The 20,468-nt window shown below is 40.1% G+C and overlaps 2 protein-coding genes across 2 annotated transcripts in view; one reads left to right on the forward strand and one right to left on the reverse strand.

The window, feature by feature from the left end:
• Nucleotides 1–46: 46 nt before the first annotated feature.
• LOC145491460 (uncharacterized) lies at nucleotides 47–10,943 on the reverse strand. Its single transcript, XM_081470698.1, has 9 exons — nucleotides 10,494–10,943; nucleotides 10,322–10,384; nucleotides 7,955–8,041; nucleotides 5,167–5,337; nucleotides 3,839–3,998; nucleotides 2,891–3,066; nucleotides 1,995–2,298; nucleotides 1,313–1,503; nucleotides 47–898 (listed from the first exon to the last, which is right to left on the reverse strand). Exons 1-9 carry the CDS (start codon nucleotides 10,785–10,787, stop codon nucleotides 785–787), a joined length of 1,560 nt encoding a protein of 519 aa, XP_081326824.1. The 5' UTR covers nucleotides 10,788–10,943; the 3' UTR covers nucleotides 47–784.
• Nucleotides 10,944–15,897: 4,954 nt separating this feature from the next.
• LOC145491473 (transmembrane protein 53-like) overlaps nucleotides 15,898–20,468 on the forward strand; it is a 10,345-nt gene continuing 5,774 nt past the window's right edge. The window contains exons 1-2 of the mRNA XM_081470715.1: nucleotides 15,898–16,145; nucleotides 19,537–19,773. Coding sequence (XP_081326841.1) covers nucleotides 16,119–16,145; nucleotides 19,537–19,773 — 264 coding nt within the window. The 5' untranslated portion in view covers nucleotides 15,898–16,118. The remainder of the gene's footprint in view (nucleotides 16,146–19,536; nucleotides 19,774–20,468) is intronic.

Consider the following 20,468-nt stretch of genomic DNA (forward strand, 5'->3'; position numbering starts at 1 on the left):
CCCCGGTTCGAGCAGTTGCACGGTAACAATATGAATACTCCAAATAAAATTTAATACACCAAAGCTGCTTTATTTTTTTACATAACAATACTTTTGTCACAATAGGAAATCTCTTCTCCTGCATTGCATTTGCCTTCAACAAAACAAAACAATTACAACGACAACAAAAACGAGAAGGAAACCTGGCATTCCCAACAGTGGAATCAGTTTACTTGTGTATGACCAGTTAATAACACACCACACTGACCGTAATAAACTTATTCCTTGTTGATGCACAGGTTCTGTGGCGCGTGATATCAGATATCAACATCATACAGTTTAATAATTTTTGACAAGTTGCTTCTAATGGTCCTGTCTCTTAAGTTCATAGTGGGCACGTGAAGAGAAGCTCATCTCATTCTTCATGTACTCCACAATTTCAACTTCATTGTTCCTCGGGCTGCCAAACCACTCCCATCAACGCAAGAAGACAAAATTTACACTCTTTCTGAAGATTCCTTGCAGGTTTTTTTTTTTTCAACAGAAAAGCTTGTCCGTAGCCTACTAGAGATGAAAATCGTGACTGTACTCAAGAGAGAAATAATGTGCAAGATTATGGTCGTTCATCTTTACCAGTCTCTAGCTTAACTACGATGAGGGAGTTGATAGTGTCACACTGATTACATGCACAGGATCCACAAGCTTGTAACTAGGTCAGTTCTCGTAACTTTATGCCAAAAGCTCCATCAAAATCTTCCTAACTCTCTGAAGATTGGTTGTTAATTTAACCGCACTCAAGCACGTACTACTGGGGGGGCCCTCCCCCACGTCGACCACCCCGGTCGCCTCGTGGGCCACCTCTTGGTGGTCCTCCACGAGATCCCCTACCAGAAGGTCCTCCATGTCTCTGGTGATTATCCTGTAAGATCAAACAACACACAAGTTACAAGGAAAAAAATTTTGATCAGGATGACAACAGTTTCAAGAGACCATTACAAAGCAAAATAATTTCTTTAACACACTAAAACTCACTGACGCAAGATTTTTTTGTGTTACACAAACAGTATAGAGTAACACTCAGAACTTCTACCAGTATGTTTCCTCTACCAGTATGATTTTACAATTCAATAGTTTACAGAGGGTCATAACTGAATCCCCACAGCATTTCCACAAAATATTTCAATGACTGCAATGTGATGCAAAAGCACAACCAAGATAAGTCAAAAAATGCACCAAGACAAAAGATAATATATTGTCACTACCCAAGATTAGGTTTCAACATGTAACGCGACAAGTTAATGAGCACGACAAACCAAAACTGACATCTGCATACCTGTTGCTGTCCAAATCCACCTCCTCTTCCGCCACGGGGAGGCCCACCATATCCTCCTCTGCCACGCCTATTTCCCCTTTCTCCAGGAGGCCCCCCTCGACGATTATAGCCGTCACCTCTACGGAATCCACCTCGACCACCGCGCCCCCCACGCGAAAAGCCATTAGAATGATGTACTGTGTCGAAACCCGCTAAAACGGGAGATTCAATGTAAATCACCAACTCACTCAAGATATAAAACAATCCACATACATATATAACATACATAAACTTTATTTAGTCTCTAATTTACAGACTAGCACCCAATGCTAATATAAATCATTATAATACGAAAGTCATGCAACCACACCCCAAGGGTTACCACAAATTACAAGCATCTTAGCCTTAAATGTCCTCCAGTTGGAGCAAAATGACACACTTGATTGGAGAACTGTTACTTCTGGTGGTCTAAAGTATTGCTTAGACACAAGTGCCATTTACTGAAGCCACTTTACTTGCATAGAAATAAGATGACATTATTTAGTTATCTTATTTGAGGATGTTTCATTTTAATTTATAGTATTTTTATTTTCTAAGAAGCAATTTTAGGAATTATCTGTTTTAAATCCTTTCAGGATGCAATTTCTTGTATTTTACGACATCTTGAATAACTGTTACTTCAAATGGCATGTAAATCACTTACCAGTGTCATCTCCTTCATGATCACCAGCAGCCCCATCACCCCCCTGTTCAACCCAACCTTGATCTGCTCCAGAAGCTCCAAACCCAGTGTTCTCAGGGGGGGCTCCCTCATTTTGTTCAACAGGTGCAGGTGGTTCTGCTACAGTTTGAGGTTTGGTTTCTACTTCTGATTCGCTGAGAAAGTTCAGACCGTGCTCGTTAGATGTAAAGGTTGCCACATTTCCTCCTTCGTTAGTATTAGGTGTTGCAGTGTTTCCATTCACATGAGTGTCCGAAGATCCATTAGTTGATTCTACGGTCTGGTTCTATTACAAGTCAAGAAAACACTTCATTAGGGATTTGCCATAAAGCAAAGGTGCAGGTGGGTTGGTAAACATAGGGGGCCCCGCCCTTTTTAGGCATGAAAAAAGGGGTGGGCAATAAAAAACCCATGCACCACAGAGGAGGTGGGTCATGTGCAAAACAAGCTTTGATCTGATCATCAAGTGCATTTACACCTACGATAATTTTATGAGTTTGAATTATAACTTTGAAAATGCTTTCAAGATAGATTTGATTTTTCCAGGTTTGGGGGTGAAAATTGAATGAGGTGGAAGTAGTTGCAAACATCTACAAACTGACCTGTTGACATCAGAAAGTGTCTCTTTTTGTGATCTTTATGGCTAATTTAGACAGTGTACTGTCACTTTGCAACATTGAGACATGCAACTGTTTTATCTAATATGCTTACATGTACAATTGTGGATAAACACAAAATATGTAACCTGTAAGATTTTGAAATGTTAAGGACATTACAACAATGTGGAGTTGACCTCAGTAAGTAGAATCAAGACCCTGAACTTCAAAGCTACAGATATGCACACAGTACTGAACTAGTTATCTACATAGTACACTTACTTGAGTTGGCTGAGCAGAATCATCTACAGATTCTTCCTGATTCTCGTCATTTTCACCTTCTGCAGCAGCTTCTTCTTCCTCTCCTTCCCCTTCCTCCTCGTCATCACCATCATCTTGCGCTTGCTCAAAATAGTCACATTTCTTGATTGATGCAACCAATTCATTGAGCGCCTTGTCTAGTGAAAGCTAAGGAAAGGGCTTCATGTAATATATCAAACACTCAGGATCGTGTTTGACCACATTTTCAAACACCAAGAAGAGAGTTGAAAATACAACGTGCAGCAAAGTATTTTTGACAAGCTTCGAGGTGTTTCAAACACTGTCTAGAGTGGCTGATATATCTTCTCAATGGAGACTAAAACTAAGGAGAAAATGGAGAAATAAAATCGTAAAAATCTATGCTAATTAAGATCAGATATCCAAACACTGTCACGGTCATGATTTCCTTTGTTTAAACTTAATGAATTTTTAATAAGTTTGAGAAAGCCCAGAGAAACATCATTATATTCTTCTTTGAGAACTAACAACTGAAGAAAGACCAGTTGCAAGCCCTTTAGTCGGGAGGATTCATTGTTGAAAGGATTTGTGTCTAAGGTTTCGGAGTCTCATTATTAAAACTTGGAATAAAATTTCCAGTGTCAAGCATCTACATTATATACAACGGGGATTTCATTAAGGGCTGGTCACTGGGCAAATTGACTGGCTTTGAGGATCATTTTGCCTGCTTGGTTTGACCATCTAGAGGAAAGATTTTCTTATAAAGAAGTTCAGTTCAAACAGTTTGCCTGCCTGTGAAAACCAGTCGCCCTACTGCTGAAAACTTTAATGAAAATCATGTATACTGGGACTTTCATGACTGTGACAAAACAGGATTTAAAAAAAAATGAACAGTGAACTTCAGTGGAAGCTCAATTGCACAAATTTTACAAAAGGAAACTCAAAGGATACATGTTGTCCCAACTACTGCCTCCCCATTGGCCTCCAAAAACTTCACAATATGCTGACTCGCTGCCATTTGTTGTTCCTTCATTGGTTCATCTCCATCTGCATTTGGGGTTATCAGCTTGTAAAACTCGTCAATTTGAACAAAACTCTCCTCAGACACGACCTGGAACATTAAGTTCAATTTCCAAGACCTTGTTTACACAAAAATTATGCTCCCTTGATTTGATTATCTGCAGCATTCTAGCATGAGCACAGTTCTGAACCAAGCTTATGCCGAGTTCCCTCAAGCTTGCAAATGATTCCCCACTCCATTCACAACCAGTAAAAAACAATGCAGAGGAATTCTTGGATTTTGCATAACACACTTGCTTCTTGACCTCAAAGTGTAGCAGCTCTCATAAGCATGTATTAATTCTTTTTTTTTTTTTTCAGTCCTAGTGCAGCAGCATTACTGTTTCAGGGCTAGGGGCATTGTTTCTGTTGTTTGATTATTGTTTTTTACCATGTAATTTATAGATACTGATCATCGGTTTATACCAGCGTCTTCCTCCCAGACTTTGCTGATCAGTCTTTCAGTTTTAACTAAAGCTTTTATTATTATTATTATTATTATTATTATTATTATTATTACTATTATTACTATTACTATTATTACTATTATTACTATTATTACTATTATTACTATTATTACTATTATTACTATTATTATTACTATACTAGAAGGAAAGCCTTTTGTGACTTTAAGAACATTGATATTGACGTTGAATCCCAGGAGGGAGCCATTATGTAAACACTGTTGAAATAGGTTTTAATAGTTTATTTCTTTTATTTACTTTTACCTTGTAATATACCGATATTGACGTTGAAACCCAGGAGGGAGCCATTATGTAAATACTGTTGAAATAGGTTTTAATAGTTTATTTCTTTTACTTACTTTTACCTTGTATATACCAATTTGTATGGAATATGTTAATTAATGTTATGATGATGATAGTAGTATTAGTATTAGTTGTAGTAACCATGATATCATGATTAGATACAGAAACATGTTTTACAGGTTCAACAGACATCCGCGTGAAGATCAAATTGAAAGTTTAAATAAATACATAATGATGCTAAAATTTTAAAAAAGTTATTATTATTGTTATCATTATTTTTATTAAAATATTATTATTATTATTATTATTATTATTATTATTATTATTATTATTATTATTATTATTCTACAGAGTTATCTCATAGGGTATCAAGCCATTATCTGCTACCAGACTCCATTGTGCTGCAAGATAGACCATGGGAGTGACGACGAAAAAATAAAACATATAACTTACCACAGCTCCATTAGTACCATTCAAAAAGTCCACCCGCACGTCCTCTGACAGGTTGTCCATCAACGACTGAAGTTCTAGCACCTGACACACCTTGGAGATGTCACCATCACGCTGAGCCGCAATCATGGCTGCTTGATCACGCTTAGCCATCTTCTTCTGGAGCTTCATATGCTGGAGAAAAAGAAGTTCTTTCTTTGTCAATAATAATAATACTAATAATAAGATTAGATTTACATAGTGCTAAAATTATAAAATAGTCTGAAACCCTTTACAATTTGAGATTAAGATCACCGTAAAAATATAAGAAAAATGAATTTAAAAGTAATACAATTCAATCAACTATCTCAGCCCAAAACAGTGATCAACTGCCTAATGTTTCTTTTTATAAAAAAATAAACAATATTAGGATCACAAGAATGTTCAAGGGAATTGTCTGGTAGGCTTGATTTCCACCACTCTCTAAAGCCAGATCTACGTTCCTTCCCAAGAAGAAACAGCTGGGCACATGAGTGGCAAAGCATGTCTTTTACATAAATTCATAATTGAAGGGGTGAGTGCAAAACCGTGCTAAGTGACGATTTGGGTAAAAAAAAAAATTTTCGCGAAAGGGCTTGAATTTTTGCATGTGGTCTTCAATGTAATAGAAAACATGGTCCTGTATTTTTCCCGCTGGTTTTTGCTTCGTTTATGAAGACGCTGCTAGGAAAACCCAGTGGTTTTTTTGCATAGGCAATATCTCGAAAAGGTAGGTAGGTAGGTAGGTAGGTAAAACTTTATTTATGCAGGGTGGCCCATTCAGCACAGTGGCTGGTATCCAGAGGGGCCCTGCTAAATACAATTTCTAAAAATATAAAACGTCAAATAGTATAAAATAGCGAAGCTTAGCAGAAAAACTACGGAACATTGCTAAACATACCTAAACAAAACTGCATGCGAAATTTGGAGTGTTTTCAACAAAGTTCACTTTTGATTAAAATACCTAACACCCTTTTCCTGCCGAGGCCTTCAAATAAACGAAGCCGGGCCTTTGTTATGATAAACAGAGCCGATCCTTTGTTATAATAACCAAGCCAAGCCTTTGTTATAAGTCGAAGTCTCGCCTCGGTTTATCATAAGAAAGGATCGGCTCACCACGACCACAAGGACTTTGATTTCACTTAGAAAGCAGCAAAATGTCAATTTCACGCAACGTATAAGCTCAAAAATGTTGATTTTAGGTCAAAAAAGGTTTAAATGTTGATTTTACTTTAACGTGTGACGGCAAGGAGGTTGGTTTCACTTACAAACCAGCAAAATGTCAATTTCACGCAGCGCATAAGCTCAATTATGTTGATTTCAGGTCTAAATAGGTTAAAATGTTGATTTCATGTTAATGCTTGACGGCAAGGATGTTAGTTTCACTTAGAAAACAGCAAAATGGTAATTTCACACAACGTATAAGCTCAATGATGTTGATTTCACATGAAAACGCTCTATAAATAGGGCTGACAGATTAACAGATTAACCCTTCTGCGCAACGTACGGGTCTCCCTACATCTGCATGTCCGCTGATCCCAGAAGCTCAAAACACTACAAATCATGCCGATTTGAAATAAAATCAACGCAACCTTGATCACAGATCTATGTTACAATCGATCGCTACTTGTTGGTCACTATTATGTTTAAACAATCTAGTTACCAGTTCGAGAAACGTCCGCAGGTGATCGCAATGCATGCCGGGAAGGGTCTTTACACCTCATGCGCGGGAAACATGGCGGTCGATACAAGACAAATTTTATAAGTCTAAAACCAGTTCTCGCTTTCCAAACTTTGACGCTAGCAATGCTTGGCAATTGGGCCACGACTCACCAGAGGGTATTTTTCTTGGGCAAGAACTGCTCTTGGACTTTGCTGCCTGGCTTGATCTGACTTTGAATGCCGATAACACGATTACGGTATATCAGCTGCCTTTGAAGTTTCAGAACACATTTTGATTCTTTAAAACGTGCTGATGACTTACAGGTTTATTGAGACTTCATGATGCCTCTCAACCACCAGGCAGGCATACAAGGTACTTTAAAACAATGCTTAAGATATTAGTTGACAGAGGTCTAATGTGGCACATCTCTTTTATGTTCAATGTATTTCATTTGACGCTCGATCGATTCACGTGTTGTGTTCACGTCACAATAACCAATGTAAACAATCTGTTCCCAGATTTCCACTCTATATATGCTGTGAGATTTGACTTTGACCTCATACACTACAAACAGTCTGCCTGTTTGCTGTTCAACAAATAAACTCCTAAAGACATGGCTAGCAAAAGCCAAGTATTTTTGCATACGTTATAACTCAAAAACGAAGCAAAAACCAGCGACAAAAATACAGGGCCGCGTTTTTCTATTACATTGAAGACCACATGCAAAGATTCAAGGTCTTTTGCAAAAAATTTTTTTTTTCACCCAAATCGTCACTTAGCATGGTTTTGCACTCACCCCTTCAATTTATTTACTTCATGCGATGCTTCGATCTGGATGCCAGAAAAGTAATCTACCTCACAACAACCATAGACAGGCTCACATGACACCTATGGCTTTTGCAGTTTGAAGTCTCTTTCACTGTGTCAATGCCAAACAGATGTTTATGAAAAACAGGAAAAGGTAACTGCAAAACGTATGGTTTTAGCAAATTCTTTACAGCATCTGAGTTGCATGCATCTTATCTCTATGTTAGATGGTTTAAACTCGGATTTTTGTGCAAGATGTGAAAACCCTGTCACAAGCGAGGTGTACATTGCCTGCACACTTACTTCATTGCATATCTGGGTTATGTTCTTCTGTAGATCCCTGGCGAATTCCAGATTCTGCTCCACTTGTGCCAACTGACCTACGGCAAGCTGTGACAAACAAGTCAAATCATTAAATCAACAAGACAGATAGTTTAAATAACTTTTACAAATTTACCATCCCTTATTATTAATCCTAGCAGAACGCAGGACATACAAAGCATCAATTTCATCCCCAGAGCCCATACATTTTCGGGTCACAGTGAGCAAATGTGTGATGCTCCTGACAACATCAAAGCCCAGAAAAATTTGATCATGTGCATGCACATCAAACAACTAAGATTAACGGTTGATTCAGACATCGAACTTAATTGCTACTGCAACTGAATATATGAAAGATCATGTACCAGTTCCTAGCTGGCTTGATGGCTCAGTTGGTAGAGCACTGCACAGGTATCATAGAGGTCATGGGTTCAAATCCTGTTCAGGCCTGAATTTTATTCAGGCTTAAATTTCACAGCTGCTTAAGCTGTATTTATAACTGCCATGATCAATCATATCTTCATATTTAATTGCTAATTGAACACAAATAATTTCTTTGAGGTAAAATAAAATTCAGGTTATGTATCTTTAATGTACACATTAGCTTCTGCACATGTTAAGTTTGATGTCTGAATCAAAGTCAACACTTGCTGTTGTTTGACTACCATAGCCAAATGGGCAGTTCCAGAAAACATCCATACTCCCCCCATGGAAGGGAATGGAATTTCCTGGGGAATGGGGGAGTCTGGAAGACCAAAAAAATTTAGATAAATGTATGAAGTTTGACTGGAATTTCCAGTGGGGGTGGGGAGGTCTAAGAAAACATCTCTTCTGTGGGAGAGGTATAGATAATTTCTGAAACTACACAATTGAACAGCAAGGTCAACCCAAATACATCTGTAATGATCATAACTGATTCTGAGGTTGAACTTTACATGTACTTTACGGGCAACATTAAGTTTCAGCACATGTAAAGTTTGATGTTTGAACTCTAACTTTTTGTAGTGTTTGCTGCAACTTTAGTTAACACATCTAAAACTTACTATTCCATTAACAAGGGTCATACAGGGGTATTCTCATGATGCGTGATTAGCTGATTTTATTTTCCGTGAAACGTGAATTTAGGAAATTCTTCTTCATGATCTGTGACCTGAAGGTTTTGCCTGACCTGTGAAGAACTTGAATTATTTACTGTTATTCGTGATTTCACCAATCAGTTCTATGTGATTTTGAGAAGCAAGTCCTCCGAATGGTTAGAGTCGTCTATCGAGAGTGACTTAGACATGTGATTTGCAATATGGAGCCTTGCCTTTCAAGATTTTTCTTCCTTCAAAACTCTTTCTAGTGTAAGAACAGGCTATAAAAAAGAGTATCTTGCTTATTTTCGTGATTCAAGAGAACGAAATTTTAATATCCACGATCCATGATCCTCAGTTTTTCCCGCTCATGAACCCACTTATTAAAATTAAAAATATATATACAAATATACAAATATACAAATACAAATACAAATACAAATATACAAATATTCTAATTATCCATAAGATAACTTAAAACATTCCTTTTAAAAATTCCAATACAATTTGCTTCTCTGATGTGATAAAGTAAACTATTCCAGTCATTAACAGTACGGTTAAAAAAACTATATTTAAAACCATTAGTCCTACTTAGATTAATGTTATTTAATTTCAATCACAATCACAATTACATTTGTAGTTTTTAAAATTGAAGTGAGCACCGATTCCTGATACCAAGAAGCAATGATTAATCAACTAGTTTGTTTCTTATAATCAATTTTGTCTTGGTGGGGAAAACAACAATGGGAAAGCCAGCAGTGCAAAAAGAAGAAATCAAAAATATTTAGCATAAATTTAATTCCATGAACAATTTGTACAAATTTCAAAATAGTAGTTTTCTCATGTGGTAACAAACAACATTGGAAACTTGAAAAAAATTTGCGGTATTTTAATGTGATTTTCTCATCAATAGCCAAAAGTGTTGATGATCAACGATAAACTTTGAATGATGTCGTACGGTTGCGCAAACAGCATGTAGAAAATGTTAGATCACGTACCTTATATAAAAGTATGACATGGAAAGACTTCTCCAGCACGGAAAACCGAAATATGTATTACATAAATTCTTCGCTGTTTCCTGTTTTCCAATAATCGTCGAAGCATGTAGCTAAGGTTAAACAAACCCATGTGATCCCGTTGCAAAACTTTGTTCATTGAAAGAAAGCACACCTGGCTAGTAGGAATTGAAGAAATTGAACGAATGTTCTCCCTGTTTTCCGTCCGTCTATCTCACAAGTAAAGTTCAATTGAAATTCTTCTCTAATAAACGCACCTTTTGATCTTCATTCAACGTTTTTCCAGCATCCACCAGCTTTTTGTAGGAATCTAGCTTTCCCTGCGAACAGAATCGAATTGTTTCCCGTCAAAACTGCAAATATCATCATGGCGTGGTTGACGGAACGATCGACACGAGTTCGGTCGCCTAAACAAAGCCAAAACCTCACCTTACGCTTTTCCAAATTGCGAACTTTCTTCTCCAAAAGGCTCAAGACATTTTTGGGTAAGTCGTTGTTTTCCATCTGCGCTGTGATCTGCATGGAAGATTGCGATGAAGCGCTTGGCATAATCCTAAACTGATCCGAGTTACAAGCCCACTGCTGTCTGTACCATGTGCTCTCCGTCGCTCGCGCGGTGACGTCACCTGCCCTATTCTCAAGGGGTGCGGTTAAGTCGATGGCATCATGGGAAACCTCCGGAGCTTGCAGCCTAAAACTCGTTTGTTTTTTCTTTTGCTCCATGGATTTAGTTTTGGTCTAGATTGTTATTCAATGCCGGTGCTTTACACGCCAATATAACGTCTCCTTTTCCCAGCAGGTTGCTGGTTTCAGAAAAATCATGCAACGTCACGCAACTCCGCACAAGTCACGCAAGAAAAAGGCTCTACAATATTCTTGCTTTACAAATTGCCTGAAACTTAAGGCTCCATGCACTAGCTGGATTTAAATCAAGCTGAGAATGACTCAGAATTCTGATCAATCAAAGGAAATTGACAGGTCTGTGATTCTGTTTGCTCCTGGTTGCTCACAAGGGGCAATGCCAGCGGGGGAGGGCACGGTGCAAAAGAGAAGGAGTAGCTTACCACTTGACGCGAAATGTTTGCGGGAGTTTAATTTTGTGGATCGGTGACTATTTGTATTTTTCGGAAGCTAATTTTGCCTTTGTGAAAGACTTGTTTTTCTAACTGGGTAATTGGAATTACAATATAGGAATTACAATATATTTTTTCTTTTTATTCAACCTGCCGAGCTGCATGCAAAAGAGGAAAGAGGTAAAAAGAAAGAAAAGACAAACAGAGAAAAGAGAGAAAAGAGAGAAAAAAACGTCTGATGGTAGGTTATTTACCCTTCGCATTAAAAAATATATCGCAGTATATGGCTACTATAGATAAGCATCACGGTCTACACTTCGTGTACATGTGCGTTTGCCATACAGTTTCCATCTACTGTAGTTTTGTAAACCTAACGCACGTCATGATTGTTTTTGTTTGTGTCTTTTAAGTATCCCTATCTACATACCGTGTGGCACAAATCTTTTTTTTGGGGGGGGGGGAGGGGGTTAATTTTGATTATCGGTGACTTTTTGTATTTTGCTGGAACAGGAGCCTATGATGACATGGGCCGGGCCAGGCGGGAGCTAATTTTTGCGATCATAGAAGACTGGTTTTTTCTAGTCGGGGGTTAATTTTTGCGGAGCCTCCTGGTCTCGAATGATAGACCCTTTGCAGCTAAGCCATCACGTGATCTACTTTTCATAAAGTTATGGGTTATAACTTAACAAATGCCAGAAATGTAAAAAGCATGTCGAAAATATCAAAATGGCCAAGTTTGAGGCCCCCATCATTAAGGAATGAGATTTTATGACAGTCTGAATTTTTAAAAGAATAAGAAGATTTGTATGGAAAAAGTTGTTGGAGAGCAAGGTCTTGCTCTCCAGCAACATTTTCCATACAAATCCTCTAAATTTTCCGAAAATTCAAGCTGTCGTATAAACTTACTCTTTAATGCCAGGGGCTTCAAACTTGGCCATTTTGGTATTTTCGATGCGCTCTTTCCATTTCTGGCATTCTTTAAGTTATAGCCCATAATATGAAAATTTTCTCGGAAAAAATTTGGTCACGTGACCCCAGCTGCAAAGGGCCTATTGGAATTACGGCATTATCGACAAGTGAAACAACATGAGGGTCCCCAATGGGTTTGGCGGGATGCGGTGTTTGGCTTCTTTTCGCCGTGATATTTGGGATTTGAGCAGAAGACATGGGCGGGAAGCGGGAATTACAAATACGAGCGGGAGCGGGATTTCGTGTTTTTATGGGGTTGGGATGTGAGATTCGTAAGGGGAACGGAGCGGGATAGGGGATTTCAATTCTTTCGTGACCTCATATATCGAGCAGCGCAAAAATCGCAAGCTGGCAGAAACCCGCCGGAAACGAACCTTTTGTGCGTATAGCTGTGTCAGATTTCAAGTAATGAATAGCAACGGCTCTGTACCCTGTCAGGTTAGGTTCTGTCAAACGTATCCATTATCGCTTGACTATGTTAGCATCATAAAACTGTAGCGACATTTTCGACGCTTGCGTCTGTAATCCTGAGTCCCCGATCCTTTCTAGTTTTTTAGCCAGTCTCGACCTTTTCCAGAGCGCTTGGCTTGTTTTGGCGAGGATGGCCACATCCGATGGCGGTGGTAGTGATTTACCGAACGACATTATAAATTGCATAGCCATATAATAAAGTGTATTATCGTTTGTCTCACGATGTAGTCACTAGAGATGTAGATCGCGACGTTTCGACTGCTTACTGCTAGTCTTCTTCAGGCGATAAGGTCGACTGATTGCACGGTATCATTTTGTGAATAGCTTCCTTGACCCTACGTGTGTACCAGTGAGGATCTCGATCAATAAACTTGACCTCATTCCAGATAGGATAGTGGCCGGTCTCGTGGGCCACTATCCTAAATGGAATGAGGTCAAGTTTATTGATCGAGATCCTCACTGGTACACACGTAGGGTCAAGGAAGCTATTCACATAAGACTTCACCCTAACAACATCAACAGGGATAGTGGAATTGAAATTCCTGAAGCATGGATACCCACGATCAAGAAACACAACAACAGGAGAACGGTACAACAGCGAACCACTGAGGGAACAGCTACTCGCCGGAACAATGGAACAATGGGAGGATCGAAATGCACCAATCACAGCCGACCGTGCAATCAGTCGACCTTATCGCCTGAAGAAGACTAGCAGTAAGCAGTCGAAATGTCGCGATCTACATCTCTAGTGACTACATCGTGAGACAAACGATAATACACTTTATTATTGCATCTACCACGATGAATAACAACAACCTTTTCCTCGACATTGCCTAGCCATATGTTATGAAAAAGATGTGCAAGCGGGAGTGCCTTCATTCGGAAAGAAAAGTACTGAGCCCAGATTTCAAGTAAAGTGAGGACGCTGAAAGCTTTGAAAGAAACTGTCAAGTGTGTTTACGGGCCATCTCTTGAATATGAACAATCTTTTTCTTTCACTGATACGTGGACAAAAGAAAGCAAAACATGTACGGTAAACTGTTTAAAAGAAACGTTATTATCATTTGTGCTTACTTATCTGCTACCCATTGAATCCTTTTGAGATCTTTTGTGCGATGTCTATTTTTAAAAAGTTTTTATCAATTTAATCATTAATTTAACAAATTAGTAATTAACGCAGAAACGTCTTTGAAAAGTGGGCGGAATTGGGGTTTCCAGGCAAAAAAGGGTGGGATGGCGGGATTAACAGGAAAATTAGGGCGGGAAAGCGGGATCTAAGAACCCTTTTGTGGACCCTCAACATGTCTGTGCAAGACACAGTAATCACCGTCACTCTGGACGTCTTGTCCTAATGTCAGCTGATTGCTCCGGGAATGGGTCAGCAATAACTACTACTGCAATTTGATGCATTATCCGGCTTGAGATCGAGCCGGATCGGTATGTGTGTGTCTTTTTCTTATTTTCTCTTCTTATTTGACTCAAGTTAATAATCACTTTAAATCACTGGTGGAGGCGCGGCGGCCTCATGGTTAGTGCGCTCGTCCCCGGATCGAGCGGTCCGGGTTCGAGCCCTGGCCAAGGACACTGTGTTGTGTTCTGGGGCAAGAACAGTGCCTCTCTTCACCCAGGAGTATAGATGGGTACCGGCGAATTGTTGGGGAAACCTAACAAATTGCGGGGAAGTGACCTGCGATGGACTAGCATCCCGTCCAGGGGGAGTAGAAATACTCCTGGCCGCTTTTAAAATCACTAAAAGGATGGCTGCCAATCTTATTAGCCCATTAAGGTTATTTCGAGCAGCCATGTACCGTCTTTTTATTTTAATTGATTTTTGTTCATATAACTCTAATTTACGAAAGCCGAGGAGAGACTTCAGACTTCAGACTTCAGACTTCAGTCCCCAGTCTTCAGTCGGAGACCGGATCTCACTGTCTCCGGTGAAAGTGTTTTTTAAATCTGTCATCATGCGTTGTTATGTTTCTTGTCGGAGCCCGTAGTGTACAAATGCGATTTTAATAACGAAATTGCCTAAATACCGCGAGAAAAATTCTTTTAACTTTAACTAACTATTAATTTTCCTATTAACACACGTATATCCTCCATAATACGACAATTTACATGAACACCAAGAGCATCAAATATGGCCACTTTACATAATTTGAATAGCCTGATAAGAAATAACACGCAAACTGCGGTGATAAACATGGCAATAAAACGCATGTTTTTATTGTTATGTTTATCGCCGCAGTTTGCGAGTTATTTCTTACTAAGCTACGATGGCCAAAGAAGAAGGGTATTTACGACATTGAATAGCCTCGTTTTTGTGTTTCCAGACGCAGGTTTTTCAAAGTATCGTTATTCAAATATCATGTACATTTAGACTTTTTTGCAAAGTGTCTATGATCCTGTGGCTTCTTTATTGCTCGCTCCTCTTTTTCTAGACTGCGAGCAGTCTCTCTTTTCTTCGAAAGAACGCAAATCAAGTGAGCGTGCAAGCGTGACTGTACATGTGAGCGTGACGTGCGAGTGGTGATACCGCGGCCCGCTAGTAGCGCGGGCCCCACTCCTGCATCGCCGTTCGCAAGTCACGCTCAGACGCTTACTTGTTTTGCGTTCTTCTCCATGGACTTTCGAGGAAAAGAGAGAATGCTTGCAGTCCAGAAAAAGAGGAGCGAGCAATAAAAGAAGCGACAGGATCATAGACACTGCAAAAAAAGTCTAAATGTACATGATATTTGAATAACAATACTTTGAAAAACCTGCGTCTGGAAACATAAAAACGAGGCTATTCAAATGATGTAAAGTGGCCATATTTGATGCTCTTGGTGTTCATGTAAATTGTCGTAGTACGGAAGATACACGTGTGTTAATAGGAAAATTAATAGTTAGTTAAAGTTAAAAGGATTTTTCTCGCGGTATTTAGGCAATTTCGTTATTAACATCGCATTTGTACAGATCTTGTACACTACAGGCTCCGACAAGAAACATGACAACGCATGATGACAGATTTAAAAAACACTTTCACCGGATACAATGAGATCCGGTCTACGACTGTAGACTGGGGACTGAAGTCTGAAGTCTGAAGACTGAAGACTGAAGTCTGAAGTCTGAAGTCTGAAGTCTGAAGTCTGAAGTCGGCTTTCGTACTAATTGCTATGTTGAGTACAATAAAGTTGTTGTTGTTGTTGTTGTATGTCTCTGGCACTTTCTTTTCCACACCCGTATTTTGCCGACAAGATCCTATATGTGATGTTTGTATGAGTAATTTGGCCAGAGGAGTAAGTTTTTTTTTTTTTGCGGGGGGGGGGGGGGGGGGCCGGGAGGGGAGGGGAACCTTTCTCTACAGGAAATGTCTTTTTGCGGATGGTGGGAAGCGTGGCAGTGAGGCTCAAAGATGTTCTATTGTGCGAGAACCAATCAAAGAAGGCTGTCCACGTGTGCACGAAATTATTGAAAATGCCTGCATGATCTCCGTGCAGAGTTCAAACGCAGTGAGTACAATAGTTTTCCATCTTCACTGTTCATGTAGACGCGAAGAAGTATGAATATTTGCAGGGCTAGTATAAAGGTAAGTTTTTCATAGGTATTTTAGCTATCTTCATAAGGTTTTTATGGGAGAATCAATGTTTACTATCCTCATAGACGGTGGTATAAATATCGATTCGACTCGGTGGGAATGCTAATATAGAGCTCTTGATCGTCCTTTCCATAACATGAAGTACCCTCCTCGTCATCTTGACAAATTCGAACAAAAATCAACGGATCTCGCATCAGTGCAGAGCTACAGTATTCAAATATAATGTTGACAGAGTCTGAGTATTTAATTCTGAAATTACTCGATGAAACTCAAGTTCATAGAATAAACAATTCTGATCGGTATCCCTCCGCACAGGGCCGGGATGTTTTCTTCAATTTGCCAAGCTAGGGAAACGTTAAGACCGCACGTTTTCCATCCGTAAACAAATTAAGTTTTACTGGTTTTCCTGATTATAGAAAAGCATTCTTTTAGAAGGCTAGACACGTTTTTTAGCGTTTAATACTTTATTCAGTAATTTTTTCCTCTGATCATCAGCAAGACCTCGATATGCATGCAAATCTTATCTGTTATTTTCCAAAAAAGATGAAGTAAATGCTACCATTCGTTAAAAAAATTGGATAACTTTCATATGCAAGGACTGTTCGCGAGGGAAGCTTTCCGGAAGAAAGCAATGCTTGTCAGTGAGCAGATCTTAAACAGATATCAGGAGATGTGCAGTTGGTTTCAATCGATGGGCGAGAATGGCTTCATTTCCTCACTTTATATCGAATTTCGTGATTGAAAAAGTGTTTTGTAGAGCGAGTCTTTGCCCTGAAAATTATTCTGTCTTCCGCGCGCCGCTGCGAAAAAAGAACTCCTGATCACAGCTCATTATTCACGTGTGAAATGTACAACTTTACGGAGGTGAATGCCTATTCACGCAAGCACATGCCCTTTGTTTCCGGTCGGTAGGCGGTGCTCGTAAATAATTTTAATACCCTTGGAATAACGGCGGTTTTCTTTTTGTTAGGAAGCTCTGATCGAACTTTCCAATGACTAGAATTCGGCCATTCTTAGTCTTAACGCAGATCGATCGTAAGGAGAAGCTAGGAGGCAAAAAGAAAAATTTCAAAGAATGGAACTTGAACCTTAGACCTTGTTTTTGGTTGTCACGCAGTCACTGTCATTTCGTGACCTGTGCCGCGCGTCATTGTCACGTTGTTTGGCGATAGCAACGGGAGGACCTCAGGATGAACAGCACGTTGAGATCGTTTCTTTTCAAATCGTATTATTAGCCATCTGTTTTCTCCATTGCCTCCTTACTAGGCCTGATAACAGGCTCCAGCAGAAATCATATCTGTTTTACTTTGCAAGTTTCGCAAGTTAAATTCGCGAAAATTAAAAAGCGTACAAGCAAGCTAAGGGCGCTGCTTCCATAGTAGGGACTTTAAGCAGCGGGGACGCGGACGGCGACGGGAACGCCAAAACCTGTGAAAGGGCTGGGGAGAGAACGCGGTTATGTCGAGAATTCACAAACATTAAGCAGCACCGTCGGAAACCGCGGTTTCCGCACTGTCAAGCTTATTGACATTATCGATATTCGTCCTCTGTTTATCAAGATGAACTAGGATCACTTCATTGAAAGAAGTTCGCAATCAGCTCTTGATAATCCACGATGAAGGTGTGTTAAACGATCACGAACTTCTACTCTTGTACGATTTAAACCGGTCGAATGATCTCGACCAACCTTATGATTCCTTTCCTGATTTTAACTTCGATGGTTTGAAGACGACGAGTGCCGGTCCGAATTTCGCTTCCACAAACGCAACTTGCCCCTTCTCGCTGAGTTGTACAATGAAGTAAACGAACTTATTATCAGCAGATGTTTAATCAGACTGGCGCGACAAATCAGTGTGCCGACTGATAAAGATCTAAGTAAACCACTGATCTTACGACTGAAAATCGAAACAGCTACGCAAGTTTTAATGGTGTCTACCCTTTTAATTGTGTTAGAATTTCACCATGATGAGCCATTTGACATTTGAGTACTTCTCGAAAGGAAAAATTTCGATTGAAATTCGTGTAAGTTGTCTTTATTTACATTAGCGTTCAAAAAGATATTTCACGGTACTCACATGTTCGCCGACTGGCTTGAGTTCGCTTCAGATTTCTCGACTTTTCTTTAAAATGAAATATCTCACATGACAAGAGAAAACAAGCATTAAAGTTCCTCGAAATTAGTGACACGGGTTATTTAGCGTTGACACAGCAGAGGAAACGAAAGCAAAAACTCACGTTTTCAGACAACGCGAAATTAGCTTCACTCACGTCGGGCCCGAACGCAGAACGTCAACTTGTTTCCCGCCAGTCATGCGCAGTGGACCTTTTGGCTTTTCCCTGATCTTGTGGCGTTCCCGTCGCCGTCCGCGTTGTCTTTGCTTAAAGTCCCTAGTATGAATTCGCGCTAATTGTTCATGCCTCAACCCGCCGAGACAGAATGCGATCTGGATATAGATCGCTTTCCCTACCATTCTTTAGCCTCTTGTAGTTGTTCAATTAGTTGGGGCGCAGTGCGAAAGACGGCGAGCGAAAATAGGCGATCGCGGCGAGAGAAAGCGGCTTTTTTCTCTCGCGGCTTTCTCTCACCGAGCTTCTCTCCTGTTTTTTCGCTCACCGTTTTTCGCGGTGCGCCCCAACTAACTGAACGCCTAGAAGAGGCTAACTATTTTTCTACGTTAATTTGTCAAAAAATGAAAACATCAATATAATTTTTTCAAACCTTACATTTTGCTGCGGTCAGGTAATGAGTTACTCGTGTCAGAAATACAAGGAAAAATTGGTGTCGCCGTGCTCCTAAATTAAACATTGGCATAAGAAACTTCGGACGCATGTTCTCCACGATTTTATTTAGAAATATCGAGTCTAAAACCTATCTCGTCATATTTTGCGTAATTGGGTAGCCCTTGCTGAGACATTTAAAGCCGTTACACAGGTTAAGGGTGGCTAAAAACAAAAAAAATTCGAGGGTGCGTGGGACCAAATTCTCAAACTCCTTACGCCCAGGTCAAACTTCGAACCTCACATGGGACGAACTTATTTGCAATTTGAGTCGATCCAAACGGGTAAAGCTCGACCACTGAGTCAAACGTCGAACCTAATTCGAATTTAGATAGTCGAACTTATCATGAACTTAATTCGCTCAGTTCGTCTCATGTGAAGTTCGACGTTTGACCTTGGCCTTAAATGCATGCATATATCTTGTTCATTTTTCGCTAACTTTTGGAAAACGTTAGGAAAGTGATTTATCAAAAAATAGAGTTACCGAATGTCCAAGATCGCTAACTCCAGGCACAGTCGTGCACTAGCACTACTGTTGTTCATTTTCAATTATGTCACGCACAATTCTTAAAATCAAACTGCTATGCTTGTTACTTCTCTACAGTCGACGGTGTCGAAGACCCGATGGCTCTTTGGAACCAGGCCTCTTCATTTCAGCGCGGTCAGACGTAGCATGGAGGTTCACCCTTGTCCAGAGCAGTTTAAACAGGGGGGTGAGGTCCGTCCCGTGGTGGTTCTGTTTGGATGGCTTTTAGCCAAGAGTCGTCATCTGCACAAATATGGCGAGCTGTATCATCAACACGGAGCTGACGTCATCACTGTGAAATTAGAAGTAATGGAGGTAAAGAGACCGTATTCTGTGCACAAAAAGCGAGCAAGCAGGCGAAAAGAAGCTTAGTCCAGTCCCTGAGTTCTCCCTTTTCCCGCCCTGCAGGTGCGAGAAGAGAGAGTCCCAGATAACTTGCATGCGCATGCGTAGAACGAACCAATAAAAAATTGCGCAGGAGCTGCGAGCGAGCCTGCGAACACGGACGGATTTGCGGTATTTTTCGCGGCGTGTAAAATAGGCGGAAATCCGTCTGTGTTCCGCGGGGATTGTAATTCAGTACTACCCTATGAAGAACAAATTTAAAAAGGCATCACATGCTCTATCGCAGGTTACAATATTATACGGGTGCATAAATTGGCTATCACTTGTCCTACGTTTTGTTGACAGTGATGGATATATGCACGAGGAATGTTTAGGATTCAACCAACCACGTTCCCAGGGTCTTTTCCCTGGCTTGGGGTGGGGTGGCAAAAGGGAAAAGAAAAGCCAGGGAAAAGACCCTGGGAACGAGGTTGGGATTCAACAGTCTGCAGAGAATAACCGGGGAGGCGATCGCTAGCTCGATACTGGATACCCTACCACAGTAAAACATAAAAGACTGTCGGGGCCGAGGGTACGCTGGAGCGTCTGATATGTCATCCTCTAGGCACGGTACACAAGCACTGATACGAGAAAAAATTCCAAAGGCTGTGTACACACACCGCAGG

This window comes from Orbicella franksi, chromosome 6, assembly GCF_964199315.1.
Source record: "Orbicella franksi chromosome 6, jaOrbFran1.1, whole genome shotgun sequence".
NCBI classification, from domain to species: Eukaryota; Metazoa; Cnidaria; class Anthozoa; order Scleractinia; family Merulinidae; genus Orbicella; species Orbicella franksi.